This window comes from Lynx canadensis, chromosome E3, assembly GCF_007474595.2.
Source record: "Lynx canadensis isolate LIC74 chromosome E3, mLynCan4.pri.v2, whole genome shotgun sequence".
Lineage (NCBI taxonomy): Eukaryota > Metazoa > Chordata > Mammalia > Carnivora > Felidae > Lynx > Lynx canadensis.
In genome coordinates, this window is record NC_044318.1 from 7721659 (window position 1) to 7741505 (window position 19847).

A 19847-nucleotide genomic window follows, 5' to 3' on the forward strand; every position below is an offset into this window, starting at 1 on the left:
AACCGGAAAAGCCAGCAGAGCAGACCAGCCAGTGCCCGCCCCCGCCCCCAACCCGGAGTCCGTGTGGCCTGCACCCTCGCATGGCCTTCCGAAAGGACTGACGACTAGCTAGCCTGTCCCAGACTCCGGGGGTGTCTGTGGTCTTTACTATTAGCGCTCTGAGGAAAATGACCTTTACCTGTATGTGAAATTAGACTTCACAGCCGGTGGCTTTGCAATTCAATTTTAACATAAAAAACTTTTCAGATGTTGCTGCTAATGCCTTTCATATTTAAAAAAAAAAAATTTTTTTTTTTAGTATCTCTAGCCCAACAAAATTAGGTTAGCCAGCAAACTTTTGATCATCCAAGTTAGTTTCACGAGTGTCCAAACACGGAGGAATAAAGATATGCATAAGCATCCCAGAGGGGCCCCCGTCCGGAGACAGCACTGTGGTGGTACCGGGAGAGACACGGCAAAGTCCGCCGACAGGACTCTGGTTGTCCCTTAAAACTTGAGAAGAGGGTGGGCGGGAGGTTGAGGGAGAGAAATACCATCCATTTACCTTTCGTAGTTGATTTGTGAAAAATAAAGTCTGCAGCAGGCTGTTCATGTAACAAGTCGCTCCCTGATTCTTTAAACCGACATAGCCCGTGTGCTTCTTTGAATCCCACCTACAAGACCAGTTCGAGGTTGAGGGAAAACCGCACAGGACACCGCCTCGCTTCCGCAAGTGCGTGTGGAGCGTGTGGCCGCCACACTGCTGTGCACCACCGCCTGTCTCCCGCCATCCTGACGTGGGAGCGACTGCCACGCATCCTCAACGCCAGGCCCTGCCTGGGCACCAGGGCCCACAGTGCTGGGCACAATCACGGGCTCAGTTCACCCAGGTGCACGAACCGGGCGCTGGAGAAGCAGCTTAATGCCGCCGACAGCAGCGCTGTCCTCGTCTACCGAGATCGCCGCTCGCACGTACTGGCTGGATTCTATCAGACTGGCTCCCAGTGTGGCTCTCCTGCATTCGTATTAAGTAACGTGTGGAGTCAGCAAGAAATGCCAACGGCTGAAACCCCTCTTTTCTGCAGACTCATACACACGAGCGAAGCCAGGCATGTGTACCAGGGCAAGCTGAGCTCAGACTTCTGAACTAGCTCTCTCTCTTTAACCTGCTAGGCTGGTGGTCTTCTCTGAGCAGAATGGGTAGGTCTTCTCAGAGCTGGCGGTCCCCACTGCACGCCCCTCCACCAGCCCATAGTGACAGGAAGCTCGAGGGAATACCAGTCAAACCACCCCTGGGCCCATCCCCATCTGCATATAACGTGAAGACAAGAACGAACACTTTTGCCACTGAGCTGTGGCCAACACTAGACCAGGTGTCGGGGTCAACAGTAAGTGCTGATTCCAGGGCTTAGTCCGTGACCTTTCTGACACACTTGGGTATACCACACGGCCCCTGGTTACAGTATGTGCGTATCGTGGATCATTTTAAAAATTTGCAAGAAAATGCAAGAATCCTAAATTATAAATGGTTATTTTAAAATCTATAATCACAAAGATTTAGGTGATAATGCCTGAATAGGTTGTGGTAAGTAACACTAAGCCAAGAAATCAGTTTTGATTGGTAAGGGTGAAAAACCCAGTCCACTTTTTTAGTCAAGAAAAGTAGATCATAAACATAGGGAAAAGGTTTTTAAAATGGGGGGGGGGGGTGGACACAAACGCAAAAGACTGAGGACTGAGTTTTCTTGTTTTTTGCCTCCACCCCTGCTACAACTCAAGCCCTGAAAAGGCTGCTCAAGAAAAGGTGGATCCCTCCTGTACTTGCCCTAACCCCAGCCAGGACCTGGGCTAAGTAACAGCTCCTCCCTGGCTGCCCCACAGTCCCTGCCGGATTCCACCCAGGCCAACCACACCCTCCTGCCAGAGCAGGGCCCCATGAAGACACACAGGCAGGGGGGGAGAGACGGGTGCCTGCCACTCCACTTCTTCCCAGACTGTGCTTTCCAGCCTACCCCACCCCCAGCCCTGAAAAGTCAGCAGGTCCCCATGGCCCAGCGTACCCACCTCAACTCCCACCCCTTCCAGATGCGCCACCCAACCCCACACTTCGCTGCCGGTGCCTTCACTCCTGATGTTCTTCCTGCCCCAACCCCTTAGCCTCCTTAACATGTAGCCCAACCCCATGCTTTCCGCAAGGCCAAGCACGGCTTTGTGCACACAGACCTCCCACCCCTGGGGCTCGATCTCATCTCCTCCTCCGAGCTCGGCTACACCTCCTTCACCCTCCCGCCCACCACCCCTCCACCATCATACCTGCCACTTCCAGAACTGGTAGGAACTGCCCCCTCCCCGCCACAACGGCCCCACCAGTCTGTGTATTCCTTGGGGACAGAAACCCATGGCTAACTGGCCGACCAGAATTACACTCCTAGTGCAGAGCAGTGTCTGGCATACAGAAAATGCTCAATACATGTGTCAAGTGAAGGGGTCAAAGTGAAGCTGGGTAAGGTGTGTGCGCCTAGGGGCAAGCACAGGGAGGGTGCTTATCGGTTAAATATATGCACTGTTAATATGCTAATGTTTCTTTCACTACAGCACAAAAGGCATTTCTTAAGAGCGCCCAATTAAAGAAAAACTTACGCAACTCCATGGGGAGCATCCGCCTGTACAAAGACTTCAAAAGTAACTTTGTCATCATCTATAAATCCTTTCTCAGGATCAGTCACTTCCTATAAAAAATGAGAATATCCAACTTGCATAAGAACACACGGACGCGTGCTACATTCCAAAGAGACAATTACCCTCACACCCTCTGCATGTTAGAGGAAAAGACTGCTTTTTCAAACACCCAAATCGTGCTTCTGGTTTTGCAGTGTTTTGACTGGTTTTAAATAGTGTCCTCTGAACAAAACCAGCAAAAGCATGGTTCTTCTTGGAGGCATCTGGGAAGTCCCGGGGAGCCCCTCGCCAGGGCACAGGCGGGAAGGAACGCGCACCTGCTCACAGGAGCAGGGCCTGGAGAGCCAAGCAGGATGCCCCCTTAAAAACCTGCCCTGGTTTCCACTTCTGCAAAAAGCAGCCAAGGGACACCTGGCTGACTCAGTCGGTTAAGCGTCCGACTTCAGCTCAGGTCACGATCTCAAGGTTTGTGAGTTCGAGCCCCACAGAGGGCTCTGTGCTGACAGTTTGGAGCTCGGAGCCTGCTTCGGATTTGCGTCTCCTTCGCTCTTTCTCCCCGTCCCTGCTCGCGCGCTCTTTCTCTCTCTCAAACTAAGTGGGGGAACTGATGAGGGTACATGAAACCAGGCCTGGCTCAGGGAAGCGCCCCCTTTTAAAGGAGATTCGGCCTGTTGGGAAAGCTAGGAACTACCTTACGGACGTCCGACAAAGAGCTGAGACTCAAGCCCTGTCTGCTGGCTGCTTCAAAACCTCAGCTTGCAAACTGGAGAGATCACATTTTCACAGACACCTGTTCACCTGATAGAGCAAACATTCTCACTGCGAACAGAAGGATCTGCAGAATGAAGAAGGAACGCTGCTCAGGTCAGTCAGTGTAATGGCACGGTTACTTACGCTCCAGGCCATGAAATTGGAGAAGCCCCAGTCATTCTCTTTGTGGAAGAACAAGTGGCTGATGCGTCGACTGAAGGACTTCTCGTCGTCTCTGTAATTTATTATCTTCAGCACAGCTTGTGCATGGCAAGACCACGACCTGGTCAAAGAGAACCTAAGCCTCAGGTGACCCACTTAACTGACGTTTACACATTGTTTCAAAACAGAGCATGTGAAAATTCCCACATTTTTTCCCGTCCTTCTTTTTGGGGAGGTGGAGTGGGGGGACACATTTACCTTTAATGAAGAAAGAAGCTAAAAGGGGTCGAGGAAACCACCTCCCCCCCCCGCCAGTGTGGACTGTACTGATTTGACCCATGGGTTGTTTTTGTTTTGTTCTGTTTTTTAAGTAGGCATTGAGCTCAACGCAGAGCTCAATACAGAGCCCAACGCAGGGCTTGAACTCATGACCCTGAGATCAAGACCTGAGCTGAGATCAAGAGTCGGACGTTTACTGACTGAGCCACCCAGGTGCCCTGAGCCATGGTTTTATTTTAATTTTTACAAGTTTTTTTTTAGGTCAGTTTTTTTTTAATTGGTATCAATAAAATACAGTTTCTGAACTTTAGATACTGGCCTTTAGAGTCTGTAAGAGACTAGCTTCTGGTCAGACAGTGGTTCTGGTATCTGGGTGTGGTGTGTGAAAACACAAGAGCTCCCTCCAGGAGCCCCCGGGAGCTCTGAGCAGGGGCGCCTAGTCACAGCCACAGCCCAACTGTCCGGGCTGCAGTCAGGCTGGGGGCGGGTCACAACAGAGCCTCTGGATCAGTGCACAAAAACCGAACGGACGCAGCCCTTTAAAGGGCCACTGGGGGCTCGGAGCCACAGCAGAGCCACACACAGCAGAGTTTCCAGAGAGCTCTGAAGTGACGGCAGTGCAGGCCCAGTATGGGCACTCCTGTCTGCCCAGGCTGCCTGCTCAAGGGACGGACGGCTCACCGCGTTCCCAAACTACTGTCAGGCCCAAATTGTCTGTTAGGCTAAAATGTAGCCTCAATACTCACCGGAAATCAGACCAGAATGTGAACACAGGAAGGAAAATTTTAACCTATATACAGGCCCTGGCTGCAGCACAGAATTGGCCTGGCACTTCTTAAACATCCACGTAAAAAAGAAAAATGTAACGGACTGTGTTCCCTGGAGCTCGGACAGAGCAGCCAAGGCCAGTTCCCCTGTGGCCCTCTGGGGACCAGCTTTCACTGAGAGGTCTAAAGGGCCACAATCTGGGGGTGGCAGGGAGCCTGGACAGACGTGGGCCAAGGAAGCAGCCTTCTCACAGATTCCTCGATATGGGAGGAGAAGGACACAGTGACAAAGTGATCTGGGACCCTTTCAAACAATGTCAACTAAGCTTCTGATATACGCTGACCGGTGACAGTTTTTAATTAAGGGAAGAATCAAGCTATTGAGGATCTATCAATAGGTACAAAACGTGAAGCCTCTGATCTTTGTTTTCATCTGAATAAAGGGACCGTAAACACTTTTCCTAATTTGAAGACATTTTACTACATATTTCTTTTTAAGAATTGTAAGAACAAAACAGTTTCTCTAAAATAAGCTGGGGAGGCCCACGTGGTAAAACCCTCAAAGGATGTTTTAATCCAAACTCTCTGAATAACACACAGGAGCTGGTTAACACAACAATGCCGAGGCCTCAAGACCTGAGGAATGTTCCTCAGCTACAGTTTTCCCCTCAGGCACTTACTGGTAGAATAATTAAACCTGGTAATCCAGCAGTCAGCTGGTCCAGATGGACCCTGATTCCGTGTTCCCTGGGTGGGCAGATTCTAATACCTGAACCTCAGTGTCTTGTTTGCAAGAAAAACATACACCTTTTCTAGCTTGGAGAGAATACCTACCATTGAGTTTTAAAGAGAGAAATGTAGTTCATCTAATGTAAAATCAGAGGGCTATGTAGAGGCAGCAAGGAAAGGCAAAAGTTTTAAACTCAAAGAGGCCGATCAGACTGAGCCTCCAATCACGGAGCATAACTATTTGTGGGTTCGTAATGGCATCATTTAAACTGTCTTACGTGGAATCAGATTCAGCATTGCACTGGAGAAAGAATCCTACGCTTTTTTGGTGTGGTCTGTCTGGATAAAAGCGTGGCATCACCATAATCTTCCACGGCAGATTTCGCACAAAACACGGAGGGCTAAGGACCGACTCACTCAGTCTGCTGAAGCGCTCGACAGTGAACTGAAAGGTTGCCTCGGAGCGCCAACTCGTGTCTGCAAGAAAAGGCCGTGTCAGTCACAGGGCTCGGGCGTCGTGAGACCACACCTGACAGCCGACAACCGTGGGACCCGCGCGGGACAACCAACCACGTCGGGGAGCCGTCCGCACAACTGCGACCTAACCGCTAGAGCCTAACTCTTGGGAAAATGAGAGCATGGCACCTAGAAGAGGGAGGGGACACGCCATTTGTGTGTGAATGAAATCCAAATCCCAGAGGGCTACTGACACACCCCTGCCTGCCCTCCTAGATTCCAGAGCTGGGCCTGTAAGAACGTTACTTACCCTCGAGCCCCGAATTGCCAAGTCCCCTGGTTGAGTGGACAGGCTCTGCAGAGAAGGCCCGGGGCGGCCGTGGGACAGCTGCTCAAGGTCAGGGCGCGCGGAGGAAAAGCGGAGGGCGGACTCAGGCCGAGTCAAGTCTGGAGAAAGGAAGGGGAGGGGGCATTGCACCCGCAGGCTCACCAGGCCCCGAGGGGGCAGAACAGTCATTCCTGCTGTTCTAGAGACAACACTGCTGAGAAGTTAGCCCCAAACAAACGTTAACATCATCAGTTCACAGTTTCTGTGAAATACCAGCCTGGACTCCCTAGGGGGAATAATTTATAGAGAAAGAAACCGGTATTCTTCTCAACACGAATGGTAAAAATTGTTCAATTTACTCAACAAGACGTGAAGGCCATGTACAGAACTAAGGTTTCCTCCAATAGAAAGCGATATATTGGTAGAGTGCCTCTTAGCAGACTTTCAAATTACAAGTCACACTTTAGAATTCCACCCTTTGCCCATGGTGACTGTTCATTTACAAGTGACTCAGGCTCCCAGGACATCTGCGGCCCCCCGCCCCCAACTGCTGTCTGTGTGGTGCTTCTCAAACTCTTGGGGAGTGGCAGCCTCCCAAGGCTGCCCCGCCACCCTTACTGACCGGCACTTTTACGAGACATCACAAAGCTGCCACAGCAAGGTCAAGTTGCCATACAAGCTTCGAAACGCTTTCTCTCACTTTCGGTGCCTATCTGGTTGGAGACGGGGTACAGTTCACAGACTGGCAGGGGAACGAGGGCCACGATGTGAAAAGCCACCACTGGCGTATGCAAGAATCAAAGGGGCGTGGAAGGCTTTTTCTGGTGTGGCAGCGGGAGGCTATTTTGCCATCCTTGCCCCCCAGGCTCCTGACGCACAAGAGGAGACTCTCGGGCTCGGGGAAGGGCATGTTCGGAAGAACAACATGCCTCCTTCCTTCACCCTTCTGTCTCCTAACTTCTAAGACAACCAAACGCTCAGGACCAGAGACTTCTCAGGGTACAGAGATGACTTGCGTTTGTGACTGTCTGAATTTGTTCCTAAGAAAACAGTCCATCAATCCTCATGAGAGGGTAGTATTCTTTACCAAAGAATAAGAACCAAGAGGAAATGCGGACAGTTAGCACTAACACCTTCTTTTCACACTCTTCATCCCCCAATTGTTCTGCTACACACAACCCTGCTCAGCAGACCGCAGAGGCTCTCTGGGAGGAAGAGCGGCTGAACAGGGGGGGGTGTCCGTCTGAGAGATGCAGTATTTACTCCAGCTTCTTGAGGTGGCAGATACGACCCTAATCCCTCTGAGGGACCAAAGTACCAAAAAAGCCAAGAAATGTGTTCTAATGTCTAGGAATGGCGCAGGAAAGACGTGGGCCACTATTTCAAAGACACAAATCACACGTGCGCAGCACTTAAATCCTGCAAGGTAGGCAAGGGCAGGGGTTCTAGGAGTCCCACTTCACAGATAAGGAAAACTGAGGCTCGCTGAGATTACATGGTTTTATCTTATCTGAGGTGTTTTACAAATGCACCCAGTGGGTTTCAGTACCCATGATCTGTGCACCCTGAACAGTGACCTTGCCTCTGGTTTTGTACAATGCCATATTCTGAAGTTTAACATACCCCTCGCAAGGCAGAGCACAATAAAACTGGGCTCTTCGTGGAGACCAAAGAACTGCAATCAACCAAATAAAAGTCACCAGAGGGCACACACTCATGGGACCTAAAGAGCTCAACTTCACAAAGTCCTGCCTCTCTTGTAACTCACTTACTTGTTTTCAGAAACAATTCAACCCATTGTAGGATTAGATTTTTATATAGACAAAATGGAAATGTATCATAAATGCTTTCTCCATCCCAAACTTCAGCCCAAATGCGAAGTTGACCTTAAATACGCAACAGAACCAACCAGAACTCTGCATGGCACTGAGACTGCAAGATGGCAAGCCCTTCCTTCAGAGGCAGAAGGAGCAGCCAGGAGCCAGTGCGTGCAGCCATCCTGCCTCACAGAGCTCAGCTCACACGTGCATTTAGACACTCCATGTGAGATTCCGCCTCGCATTCAAGGCATATCCTTAGGACAGACTTGTTTCTGAAATATGCTAGGAGACTTCGTGAGAATAAAAATGTTGCCCTGTGGTTCCCAACTCTTCATAACCAATTGAATTACTTGAAAAACTACATTATATACCAAAAGATAAGGGCGGGGGGGGGGGGGGGGTCTACAAAAAAGTAGAGCAGACTTGAAACCCATCTCTGGCAGAAAGGCCTGGCCTGATGACAGTCCCATGAGGAATTAAAGGAGACCTAAATGTCTTCACCCGAGAAGACAGGTGAAAAGTACTCAAAAGTCCTATTTTTGCAACTTCCCTGTGTCTATAATCACTTCACGATTAAAAACATGTTTACATGGGGCGCCTGGGTGGCTCAGTCGGTTGAGCGACCGACTTTGGCTCAGGTCATGATCTCGCGGTCCGTGAGTTCGAGCCCCGTTTCGGGCTCTGTGAGGACAGCTAGGAGCCTGGAGCCTGCTTCTGATTCTGTGTCTCCCTCCCTCTATGCCCCTCTCCCGCTCATGCTCTGTCTCTGTCTCAGAAATAAACATAAAAAAAAAAAAATTAAAAACATGTTTACGGCAGTGCACTTGGGAATCTGGAGGGTGCCCCGCATCCTGCCGAATTAGTTTTTCGTCCAGGGACTTTGTAACCCGCCTCAATGCCACCGTCAGCGCATTAATGCTGTGCATCTCCGTTTACTGTCAAGGACAGGACGACAAAGCTCCCGCTCCCTGCTGTCATCACACCTCCTCAGCCCGAAAACCTGGGGAGCCATCACCTCCACTCATGCCTCCCACAGCAGCACTGGCTGTCATCGAAGCGGCCACCACGCCCATTCGTACCCCAACCTTATCTTCACAGGACAGAGGCCTGGGGTACAACTGCATGGACTTTGTTCTGTCTTGTTTAAATCAGAAGGCTGGCCTACGGAGTCCCCAAATGGCGCCCTTGCGGTAAACTTATCAAACCTCAATTTTTCATTTTTTGCCAAGTCCCAGTTAATACCCAGAAATTACTTTTGTTTCACGGGTACCAACAATCTCTATTTGCAGAGGCTATATTTGCTCTAAAACTTCTTGCGGTCATCTATGGAAAAAACTAAGCAAGAAACTAAAATCAAAGTAGAATAGGTAGGTGTAACCAGAAAATGATTCTAATTCTTGTCCAAGTTCCACATTAACATGATTTTTTTTTTTAAGATTTATTTGGGCGGGGCGGGGGGGGGGGGAGAGAAAAAAAAGATTTTATTTTTGAAGTAATCTCTACAGCCAACGTGGGGCTCGAACTCACAACCCTGAGATCAAGTGTTGAACATTTTGCTAAGCCAGCCAGGTGCCCCTAACAGGATTTTTAAATGCTCTTTGTCTCAAGCAAACACCTGTCCATCTGTGCTGTCAGCCACTGAACTTTTATGTAGGAAACCCCCCCTCTGCCCAGTAGATCACTCTAATCCAGCGTTTCCCAGATTGTGTGCCCCACTTTACGATGTTAGAAGGAGATTCCGGAAAGGGGGTTCTAAAGTTCAGTCTTGGGGAATCATTAGCAAATCTTCGGGAGAAAGATGTTAGGGTGCTGACGGTCCAGAGGTCCTCTGCAATGCAGACCCTTGCTTGGCCCAGCGCCCCTGAAAGTTCCTGGACTCAGCCCCTCTCACCACATGCTAACGTCCTGCAGAAGAGGGTTTCAAAGCACTTATCACGACTGGGAAAATGCTGCCCTAAACTAATTCTACTCCTAGAACCAGAACCATCTCCCTCCCACTCTTTACCATTAAAAAGATACAATCTTTTCACTCTCTTAGCCTGGACCTTTCAAAACACACCTCAAATCCCCAACTGGGAAGGCCGTGCAACTGAAGACCACACTCTGCTTTCTCCTGTAATGTTCCCAAGTGGTAACTCACCACAGGAATATTTCTACTTTTAGGTTCTATGGTTTGGCACCATTATATACTACCACTAATTTAGTAGTAAAATTTGCCTCAAAAGGAAAGGGGTTTTATGTACGTTGTGGAGACCGAGGCAATCCGGCAACCTGGACTTCCGGAGACATCTAGCAATGCAGAGCCGTTTCTGGTTGTCGGGGCTACGGGGAGCGAGGATTATGGGTGGGATGGCACTGGCATCCTATCACACAGAGGACTGCCCCGCAACAAAGAATGATCGGCCCAAAAAGGCAACAGCGCCACCAAGGTTGAGAACCTGCCCTTCATCTACATCTGCACCTCCTCCCAAGCCCTCCCCAAAACACTCGCAGAAATATTCATTTGGAATTGCTCTGTGGAACTAAACAGGGAGCTCGCTGCCTGAGGTGGGCCAGTAACCGCTCTGCAAGTGACTGGAACCCACCTCTAACTCACACCTGGCACATCTGGCCTGGTCACACCTTCCCAACTGCGCTCACAGAAGCACTTTTGGCATCTCAGGTGTCTGAAATTAAACCAAGAGCCCAGCAACCAAAGAGACCACACCCACACCGTTGCCCTTGATCTACGGTGGAAAGCGCACTCCACAGGTAACAAAGCAGCGGGGTTCAGACCACGCCTCTTTACCTTCCTCAGATATTGCCTCAGCCAGCTGCCAGGGGGTAAACCGCACTGTGAGAGAACTCTCAACTACGGCTGCAGTTTCTCATGGAGGCTGAACTTTTGGCAGGAGGTCTGAACAGCAGTCCTTCTGGTGGTGCAGCCCGTGACTGACGGTTTCTTTCAACTGCCCCGTTACTCCCCTGGGAAGGACACAACCCTCATGAGGATTGATGGACATGCTTTTGACAGAACATGGTTTCATATTACACTGCAAGATTCCAGGGACTGCATAAAGTGATTACTGGCTGCTACCGTCTCATGATTTTGACCTTGCAAATAAAAGTATAGGTCACATATCTGACAAATTATAAAGAAGAAATAGCCTCGAAAGAAATGGATTTCCTGGGCACAAAATGTCCATGCATACACATATGCAAACGCTTTTTGCATAGAGGATATAGACCAAAAGTTAGTGTGGGAGAATGAAGCCCAAAGCTCGATTCTGATTTTCACACCTATTGGGAGTAGGGAGGGATTTTCGGCTACAGACAACTGATATACACACTACAGTAAGAATGCAATGGAAAGCCAAGTTCCAATGTCTAGAAGTATCTTGCTGCAAACAAAAAGGAAAGGAGAGTAAGGTACACTAAGATACACTTGTTCTGAGCGCTAACAGTGGTGGGGAAATGGCAAGCCTGAGTAAATACCCATCTATCACAAACTTCTGTACTGAAACCTTCTCTCCTGGGCTGAGGAGAACCAACTTACCCTGAAATTTGTAGGTAGTCTTAAAATTCAAAACCAAAACAGGTTCCTCAATTTTCCTCAGATACAAACCTCCTGAAAACTAGCTACTCCTAAGAAACTCACAAGTACTCAAGGAAGAACTCTATAGCACATCCAGTTGTGTTTCTGCCCATTGCAAGTAAACAAACCACATGTACTCACCATCCTCCATATCTTCCTCTGTGTTGTTGTGCCCATCACTCATGGCTACATTCCCGTTGATAACAGGGTTTTGAGTAATTCTTGGTGGATCATCTGTATCTCCAGCTTTAAAGAAAACAAAGAAATTCCATGGTTTTTACCCCCAATCTTGGATTAAATAAAAACACATTTGTACTTCTGATGATTGTCAGTCACCAGTATGTTCCAAGTGTGCCATAATAAACATACTCTAACCCAAAAGGTATTTACTAGTATGTTTACTAAATAAATATGAATTCTGGTTGTTTTCAAAATGCTACATGGGATGCAATCACTCTACCACATTTGTTCCATTTGCACTATGTTGAAATAGCCTTCATACTCATTAAAACTCAACCCCAGAGAAAATACTGTTGAGCTTACTAAATATATACACAGCAGTGTGCATTAGAATGTTCTACCACATGTCAACGCTTTAAAACATCAAATTGTGTCTCTCAAAGTATCACAGGGCAGTTACTTTAATAATTAAAAACTGTAAATCCACACAAAAACCAGAACTGGAGGGACTGGAAGTTGGGGGGAGGGGATAGAGGGTGTGTGAAAGGGGGGTCCCTAGAAGGACTGGCATTTATAAAGAGTCTGGAAGGGATTGAGAAACACATAAAAAGGTTTTGTCATTCTAAATGCTTGCTGAAATCTGGCTTGACAAACATTTACACATAATCAAAGGCATGGATGCAAAACTTCGAAGCAAAGAGTCGCAAATATAGGGTGTAAATGCCAAATGTAACATTCTCATCACTATTTATGCACAATCTTCTTGCTTTGACATAGGTCCTTGTCTTAAAAGGAAAAAAAAAAAAAACACTATGTCAAGATTTGGGATTTAAATAGCCTCCACTGGCCAAAAGGGTCATACACCATGTGTAAACCCTCTCCATCCTCCACATGTCATGTCACTGCAACTAATGCGGGCCCCCATATGTTGCCTGTACACGTTCTGATCGAAATTAGCAGTCTCAGCTACAAACAGGAGATGTGGTTTTGAAAAGCGCTACTTAAGTGTGTCCTAGTCTTGCGACAGGTCTCCCCCATCAGCGGTCAGTCTGATTCAGCACCACGGACAGCACCCTCGCCATTCCCCTCTAGACACTCTCCCAAACCCCCAACTATCCGATTACATCCGTCAAAGAATCTCTGGATATAAACCATGCTTTTCCCCTTACACATCTCAAAGCACACCTTCAAAATCCTTGGAGGCCAAGAGACTGATATTACCACCCAAATTTGTATCACTTCAATCCTGATATTCTTTAATTATCAATATATATACACTTCAATTAACAATCGTGCTAAAGGTATTTTTAAAAACAAACACATATACATTTTTAAACTGGTCTCGACCACCACACCCTGACAAAAACCTGGGATGGGTGGGGGAGAAGGACAAATTCTTGTTTGCTCTTGCTTATAATTACCTCAAAGTCTAAAAACTCTTAAAACATATGTGCTTAAAAAATCAACATGAAAAATCAGGTACTTTGAGACGTCTTTCATCCCACATTTATCCTCCTAAATTAACATCTAACCATCATTAAAAATATTTTATGAGGAAAAACACCTATGAAGGCCTATGAAATAAATTCTGGCACATTCTGCCGACAGAATATTATACAGCAGTTTTCTCTTAAAGGTTCTCAATGTACCTAAATGTAAAGTTCTCTAAGCTATGTTAAGTTAAAAAAAAAAAATTAAAGATACCAAGCAATAAATGTTATCACACACAACCTCGGTTATAAAAGAGACAGTGTGTTGGAATAAGAACGGATAAATTCTCATTTCCCCTTCCATGACAAACACTGGAAGGACACACAAACACACAACTAGAGGTCCTGCAGGAGGAGCAGCAGTGGGATGTACACACACACACACACACACACACACACACACATCACACCAACGCACTGTCTCACAGTAACTTGCTCCACGTATGCCTGCCATTTTAATTTAGTTCCTTGTTTCAAAATCTGTCCCACTACAAGTGCCTTAGGTTTTTAATGTTTATTTATTTTTTAATATTTATTTTTGAGAGAGAGACACACAGACAAAGCACAAACGGGGAGGGGCAGACAGAGAGACAGACACAGAATCCCAAGCAGGCCCCAGGCTCCGAACTGTCAGCACAGACCCCGATGAGGGGCTCAAACTCATGAACTGTGAGATCATGACCTGAGCCAAAGTCGGACTCTTCACCAACTGAGCCACCCAGGCGTCCCTAAAATATGATTTTTAATGCACAAAAGCACAAACAAATCATCTCTGTATACAAAACAGAGCATCACACCTAAAAACTAGGGTGATGTGTAAATATAAGCAGTCTGCACTACTGTAGGTCATAGAATTCGACAAGTGATTCATAATCCCAAAGATTCTTTTTTTTCTTTTACTTTTTTAAAAAAAAATTTTATTTTTGAGACAGAGAGAGACAGAGCATGAACGGGGGAGGGTCAGAGAGAGAGAGGGAGACACAGAATCTGAAGCAGGCTCCAGGCTCTGAGATGTCAGCACAGAGACCACAGACGCAGGGCTCGAACTCAAAAACTGGGAGATCATGACCTGAGCCGAAGTCGGACACTCAACCGACTGAGCCACCCAGGCGCCCCAATAATGCCAAAGATTCTGACATCCAAGCGAATTCAGATTATAGCTGAAGCAAGGTATCTTTAAGGGTTTTGGTGACTTGAAATAGACTATTTCTCACCAGAAGTTATGGCAATAATAAAAATCAAGATCAAGTCAAAAGATCTATGGCTTACCTCCACAGCACTTTACTGTATGTACAGTGTGGGAAGATAAATCGGGTCACAGTTTTGCAGAAGCAGGATTAACTACAATGTGACAACTGATGAAAGGCTAGTAATTGATAAACAAGGGATCCCATCCTTGTGTTATTAAGATGGGATTTCTCTGCCAGAGGCCCCTAAAGGCAAAGTAAATAGAGTTCTACTTTTGAACCGGGTTCTCCTGAGCAGTACACCGCACCTTTTTACACACCAAGTTACACATTTGTGCTGGGCTGACCCACTTGCTCTTTTCCACCCTCCAAAAGCATGGAGATGCTAGTCTAAGCCAGTGGCTGTGAAATGACAAAAAGTCCCTGCTGGTCCACCATGTATAGGAGAAACTTGACCAACGACAGGCCCGTGAAGCTCCCAACCAAGTGCCATGGGGCCTTGGTAGAAAAAGTTGACAACTCAAGTCTAGCTCCTAAGGGACTGAATATATCCAGTTAAAAAAAGCTCCTCATAAATGAGCTAGTTCAGCAAGAGGATTAAAAATTTAATTAAGACACAGTAAATCCCTGGACCTGAATTCAACGATGAAAGCAAGCCCACAAAAACTCTATACTAGGCTTCCAGAATTATCTTAAATACTAAGTCTGCTTTCATTATCATCAAAGAAGTTTAAGATTGGGGTGTGTATCTATTTATCACCACATAAAAAGTGATCCTGTTCCTGAATTTTAGATACCATCTAATTGGAATTTTCCCTTATGTGTCAACTCTCATTTGGCCAAACATGAACTACAGCACTAATTTTTTGACAGACATGGTCTCAAATAACATTGGGGACATGTGGCAAGCACCAATGACAATATGCAATGCCTCAAATAGAAAGACAAAAGTTCCCTAATGTGCCAAATATCTGTAGGGGTGGGGTGGGGTGCGGAGGAGGAGTTATCATTTGAAAATGTATTTATGAGACTCAAATACAATCGAAGATCATTTCCATTACTTGTGACTGGTTAACCTTGCGATGACAAACACCCAAGGCACAATTTATACATATACATGTACATATATTTTAACATGTGTAAGAAGGGGCACAAAATGCCTTTTCTAAAGACTAGAAACACACAAAAGGCTAGCTTGGCTGGTTACGAAGCCTATATATCTCCTCCTGTTACTGAGGAGGCCATGCTAGTACTCTGCGTCCCTTCCCACAGACTTCCACTTGTGAGGTCATAACACAGGATCGCTCCACAAAGAACACTGGCCGATTGCTATGGAAATGATGTGGTGCTAACTCAGCATCTCAATCTCACTCCTGGATGAAGTAACAGACAAAGCAGAATTTCAATTTGTCGTTTTTGACATTTTCTGTCACCTCACAAAAATTACTCAAGCCTCTCCCCAAAAGGGGGGGGCGGGGCAGAGAACCACCACAGGAAGACCTCAGAGCCTTCCAACTAAGAGGTGTATACTGCCACCAGGTGGTGCGTCAGCCGCAAAGATGGAGCCACACCTCCGATCCAGTCTCCGCTCAGGCCCCAGATTCCCCCTCAAATTTTTCAACTAGTGATTACAACCCAGTGGGCAAAACCACAGCACAGTTAAGAGGCCAGAATATATGGAGTGCCAACGCAGAGCACACGCTCTCAACTCCGGGCCCACTGGTTCACTTGGAATTCCAAGGCAAAAGCCATCTGGTTTCTGCTTAGTCCGCCTCCCCTCATCTCCTCTCCAGACCCTGAACCCATTTTACAGATTATCACTGAAGCAGAGGTTATCACGGTAAATGAGAACACAGGTATCTTTCTGCATAATGACTTCTTAATTAGCAATCCCCAAGGTATTTCAGAAGGACAGTTTAGAAACATTGGTGCTACTGGTTCTAGAAATCCATCAGCATCTAAAGATCCCCATCTGAACTCCCAAGTCACCTTCTCGTCCAAGCTTGTGGTTCCCCGCCATGTCCGCATAGCTCAGCAGCAGAGTTTGCTGGGGCTGGAGCCAGGACGGTTCTCTCATCCACATCAGAGTGATGCATAGAATCTCTAGGAACTTTACCTCAACATTCTTTTTTTCAAAGCCCCTCCCCCCCAAAAAAATTCTTGGGTGTCGGACAAGGAACATATTCAAGAAACCTCATCAACTTAGAGAATCACTCCCAAAAGGTAACGAGATCCAGAAACAAAAAGCGGGTGTTAATGGGAAAAAAGGAAGTCTGGAGTTTGGTTACTAGTTCCTTAGTTGCTGACATGGGCACACCGTACACAAACTACATCTTTCCTGTAAATCTAAAATTAATCCAAAATTAAAAGTTCACTTGAAAATAGACAAAACGGGGGTGCCTGGGTGGCTCACTCAGTTGGGTGTCTGACTTTGGCTCAGGTCATGATCTCCCGGTACGTGAGGTCAAGTGACACATCAGGCTCTGTGCTGACAACTCAGAGCCTGGAGCCTGTTTCGGATTCTGTCTGTCTGTCTCTCCCTCTCAAAAATAAATACACATTAAAAAAGAGAGAGAGAGAGAGAGAGAGAGAGAGAGAGAGAAAATAGACAAAAGAGAAGACCCGTAAGCCTAACAAGCAAGGAATGTAACTGATATTAAAGATATATGTGGGAAATTTCAGCATGAAGCATCCACGCCAGCATGCCAGAGATTCTCACACAATTAAAGATAGAAAAAGGTAGCCTGGAAGGGAGCTTGGGTCAGTGCTGGGGCAGGACCAGCAGAAGAAACAGGATCTAAAGTTTGATGCAAGGGCACCTGGGTGGCTCTGATGGTTGAGCGTCCGACCCCTGATTTTGGCTCAGGTCATGGTCATCGTGGCCCCAAGATGGGCTCCTCGCTGAAGGTGGAGCCTGCTTAAGATTCTCTCTCTCCCTCAGCCCCCTCTCCCATGCCCGCACATGCACACTCTCCCTCCCTCCAAATAAATAAATGCGGGCCCAGAGCAAACATTCTCAGGTGAAGACCACAAGTCCTCTTTAACATGGACCCACTGGCTTCGGGTTCCAGCTGGATGTGAGGGGCACCACTGCCAGGGGAACCCTGTCTGCATTCTCTGCTTTTCCTCCTCAAGACTGAGTCTGCCCACGTGGTCTGTCCTCAAGGAGAAATGCTCACCCCTTAGACAAACTAAAAGTTCACTGGAGCCCCCAAATGAGCCCAGAGGCACCAGTCAAGAAGAAATAAAGAAGGAAGAGGTCCTGAATAAAGTAAGACAATGCTATGGAAAGGCTGAATTTCTTTATGTGCTTTTTTAAGTGCCTACTCTCAACATGACCCGTACTCCTGCAAATTTCTATCAGATCAGGCTGATTGCATTCCTTATTAAACATACTGTGAGATTACAGAGTCACAATTACTATAAAAATAATAGAGATCCAGGGCACCTGGGTGGCTCAGTCATTTAAACGGCCAACTTTGGCTCAGATCATGATCTCATGGTTCGTGAGTTCAAGTTCCACACTGGGCTCTCTCCTGTCAGCTAGGGAGCCAGCTGTCTCCTTCCTGTCTGCCCAATCCTGTCTCCCTCTCTCTGCCCCTTGCCCACTCACACTTGATCGTGCTCTCCCTCACACACACACACACAAAAAACAAACATTAAAATTTTTTTTAGGAGTGCCTGGGTGGCTCAGTCGGTTAAAAGTTTCATGATCTCACAGTTCGTGGGTTCAAGTCCCACATCAGGTTCTGTGATGACAGCTCAGAGCCTGGAGCCTGCTTTGGATTCTGTGCCTGCCTCCACCCCCCCCCCCCATGCCTCTCCCCGCACTCACACTCTGTCTCTTTCTCTCCCCCAAAAACAAACACTAAACGTTAAAAAAATTTTTCTTTGATAAAAAAATAAAATAAAATAAAATAAAATAAAATAAAATAAAAAGAAAGAATAAAGATCCAATTCCCTTTACCCAGTTTCCCCTGGTACCATTTTGCAAAATCATAGCACTATGTAATTCACAACCAGGACACTGGTGCCGAAGCAACATGCTAATCCTGTTCCTGTTCACTTGCAGTTGTAAGACACAAGTAGGTCTACGTGTCCAAGAGTCAAGACAGTGAATGGGTCCGACACAAGGACCCTTGGGTTGCCCTTTCATGGCCACACCCAGCTCCCAGTGTGCACCCCCCCTCCCACAACCCCCCGGCAACAACTAATCTCCATCCCCATATTTTTGTCATTTCAAGAATGTTACATAAATGGATGTGGCATACAACCTTTTGGAACATCTTCTGTCACTCAGCATAATTCCCTTGAGACTCGGGTCACCAACTGGTTTCTTTACATCACTGAGTAGGATTCCACGGCAGGGACATACCATCTGACCTGCAAACAGCTGGGTTGTTTCCAATTTGAGGCTATTGGAAATAAAGCTGCTATAAACATTTTTGTGCAGGTCCTGGTTCTATTATTTACTTTTACTTTTGGGTTTCAAAGAATGAAATGCTAACAGCACCAAGGCAAGAAGTACAGGATGAAGATGGGCAAATAAGGACTCCTCCACTCCACTCCTAACATGAAGGAAGCCACTGTTTCATGCGCCCTCTTCCAGGTTTCCTCAAGGTTCATATACATGCACGTGCAAAAACGTACGTGAAATTCTTCTGAACACAAAACGGTATTCACAGGGCACGAATAAACTAGAGCTACCCCAAGTCGGTGCACATAAATATGCGTATTAATTTAATTCTGAATAGCACCATACCATATCACGATTTATTCAACCATTCCCTGACAAGGACTGCCTCCAGTCGGGTTTTGTTTTTTGCCAGTGAATGGTGCGACGATCTGTACTGTGACTTTAGTTGGGCTACGATTTAACACCAGGTAGTCTTTCTCAAACTCGTGGGACCCCTCCCCCCAAGTCATTATCCAAGCTCTTTCCAATGGCAATTAGTAACACATTAATCCTACTCCTGTTCACTTGCGCTAATACACACGTAGGTCTGTGTGTCCACCAGACACACAGACACACCAAGACCCACAACGCTGCCAATTAATGCCCAGCAATACATCAGAACACCTGCGTCCTGCACTACGCTCACACGCTGTACCGGAAAGCTCTTCCAACTCAGACACAGCTCCTTCACTCTTGCTTTGCAGAATCCAACTACAATTGACATCTTGACGTCCTGGTCCACAGCATGAATCCTAACGTACAGAACCTAGCTCTAAGTTCACCCGGAGGAGCAAAATGACAGCTGATAACTCAACAGGGAGACACAGAGGATGCACTCAGCACGACTGAGACAGAGAGTGCAGCCGCTGAAGTCTGGCTATACAGGGAGACAGAGCAGGTGACTCATCTGTGGGATCCAGCAAGTGGGGGTGGGGGTGGGCAGTCCCAAACAGCCCCCCCGTGTAGGGGCTGGGGAGGCGGGTGCTCCAAGGACATCCCCGGAATCAGGGA

At 47.1% G+C, this 19847-nt stretch overlaps 1 protein-coding gene across 1 annotated transcript in view; it reads right to left on the reverse strand.

Moving 5' to 3' along the window:
• Positions 1–19847, reverse strand: part of USP7 (ubiquitin specific peptidase 7) — a 65832-nt gene that overhangs the window by 21848 nt on the left and 24137 nt on the right. Inside the window, 5 exon segments of the mRNA XM_030301549.1 lie at positions 545–653; positions 2620–2708; positions 3553–3691; positions 5624–5822; positions 11665–11769. Of these exon segments, the coding sequence (XP_030157409.1) occupies positions 545–653; positions 2620–2708; positions 3553–3691; positions 5624–5822; positions 11665–11769 (641 nt within the window).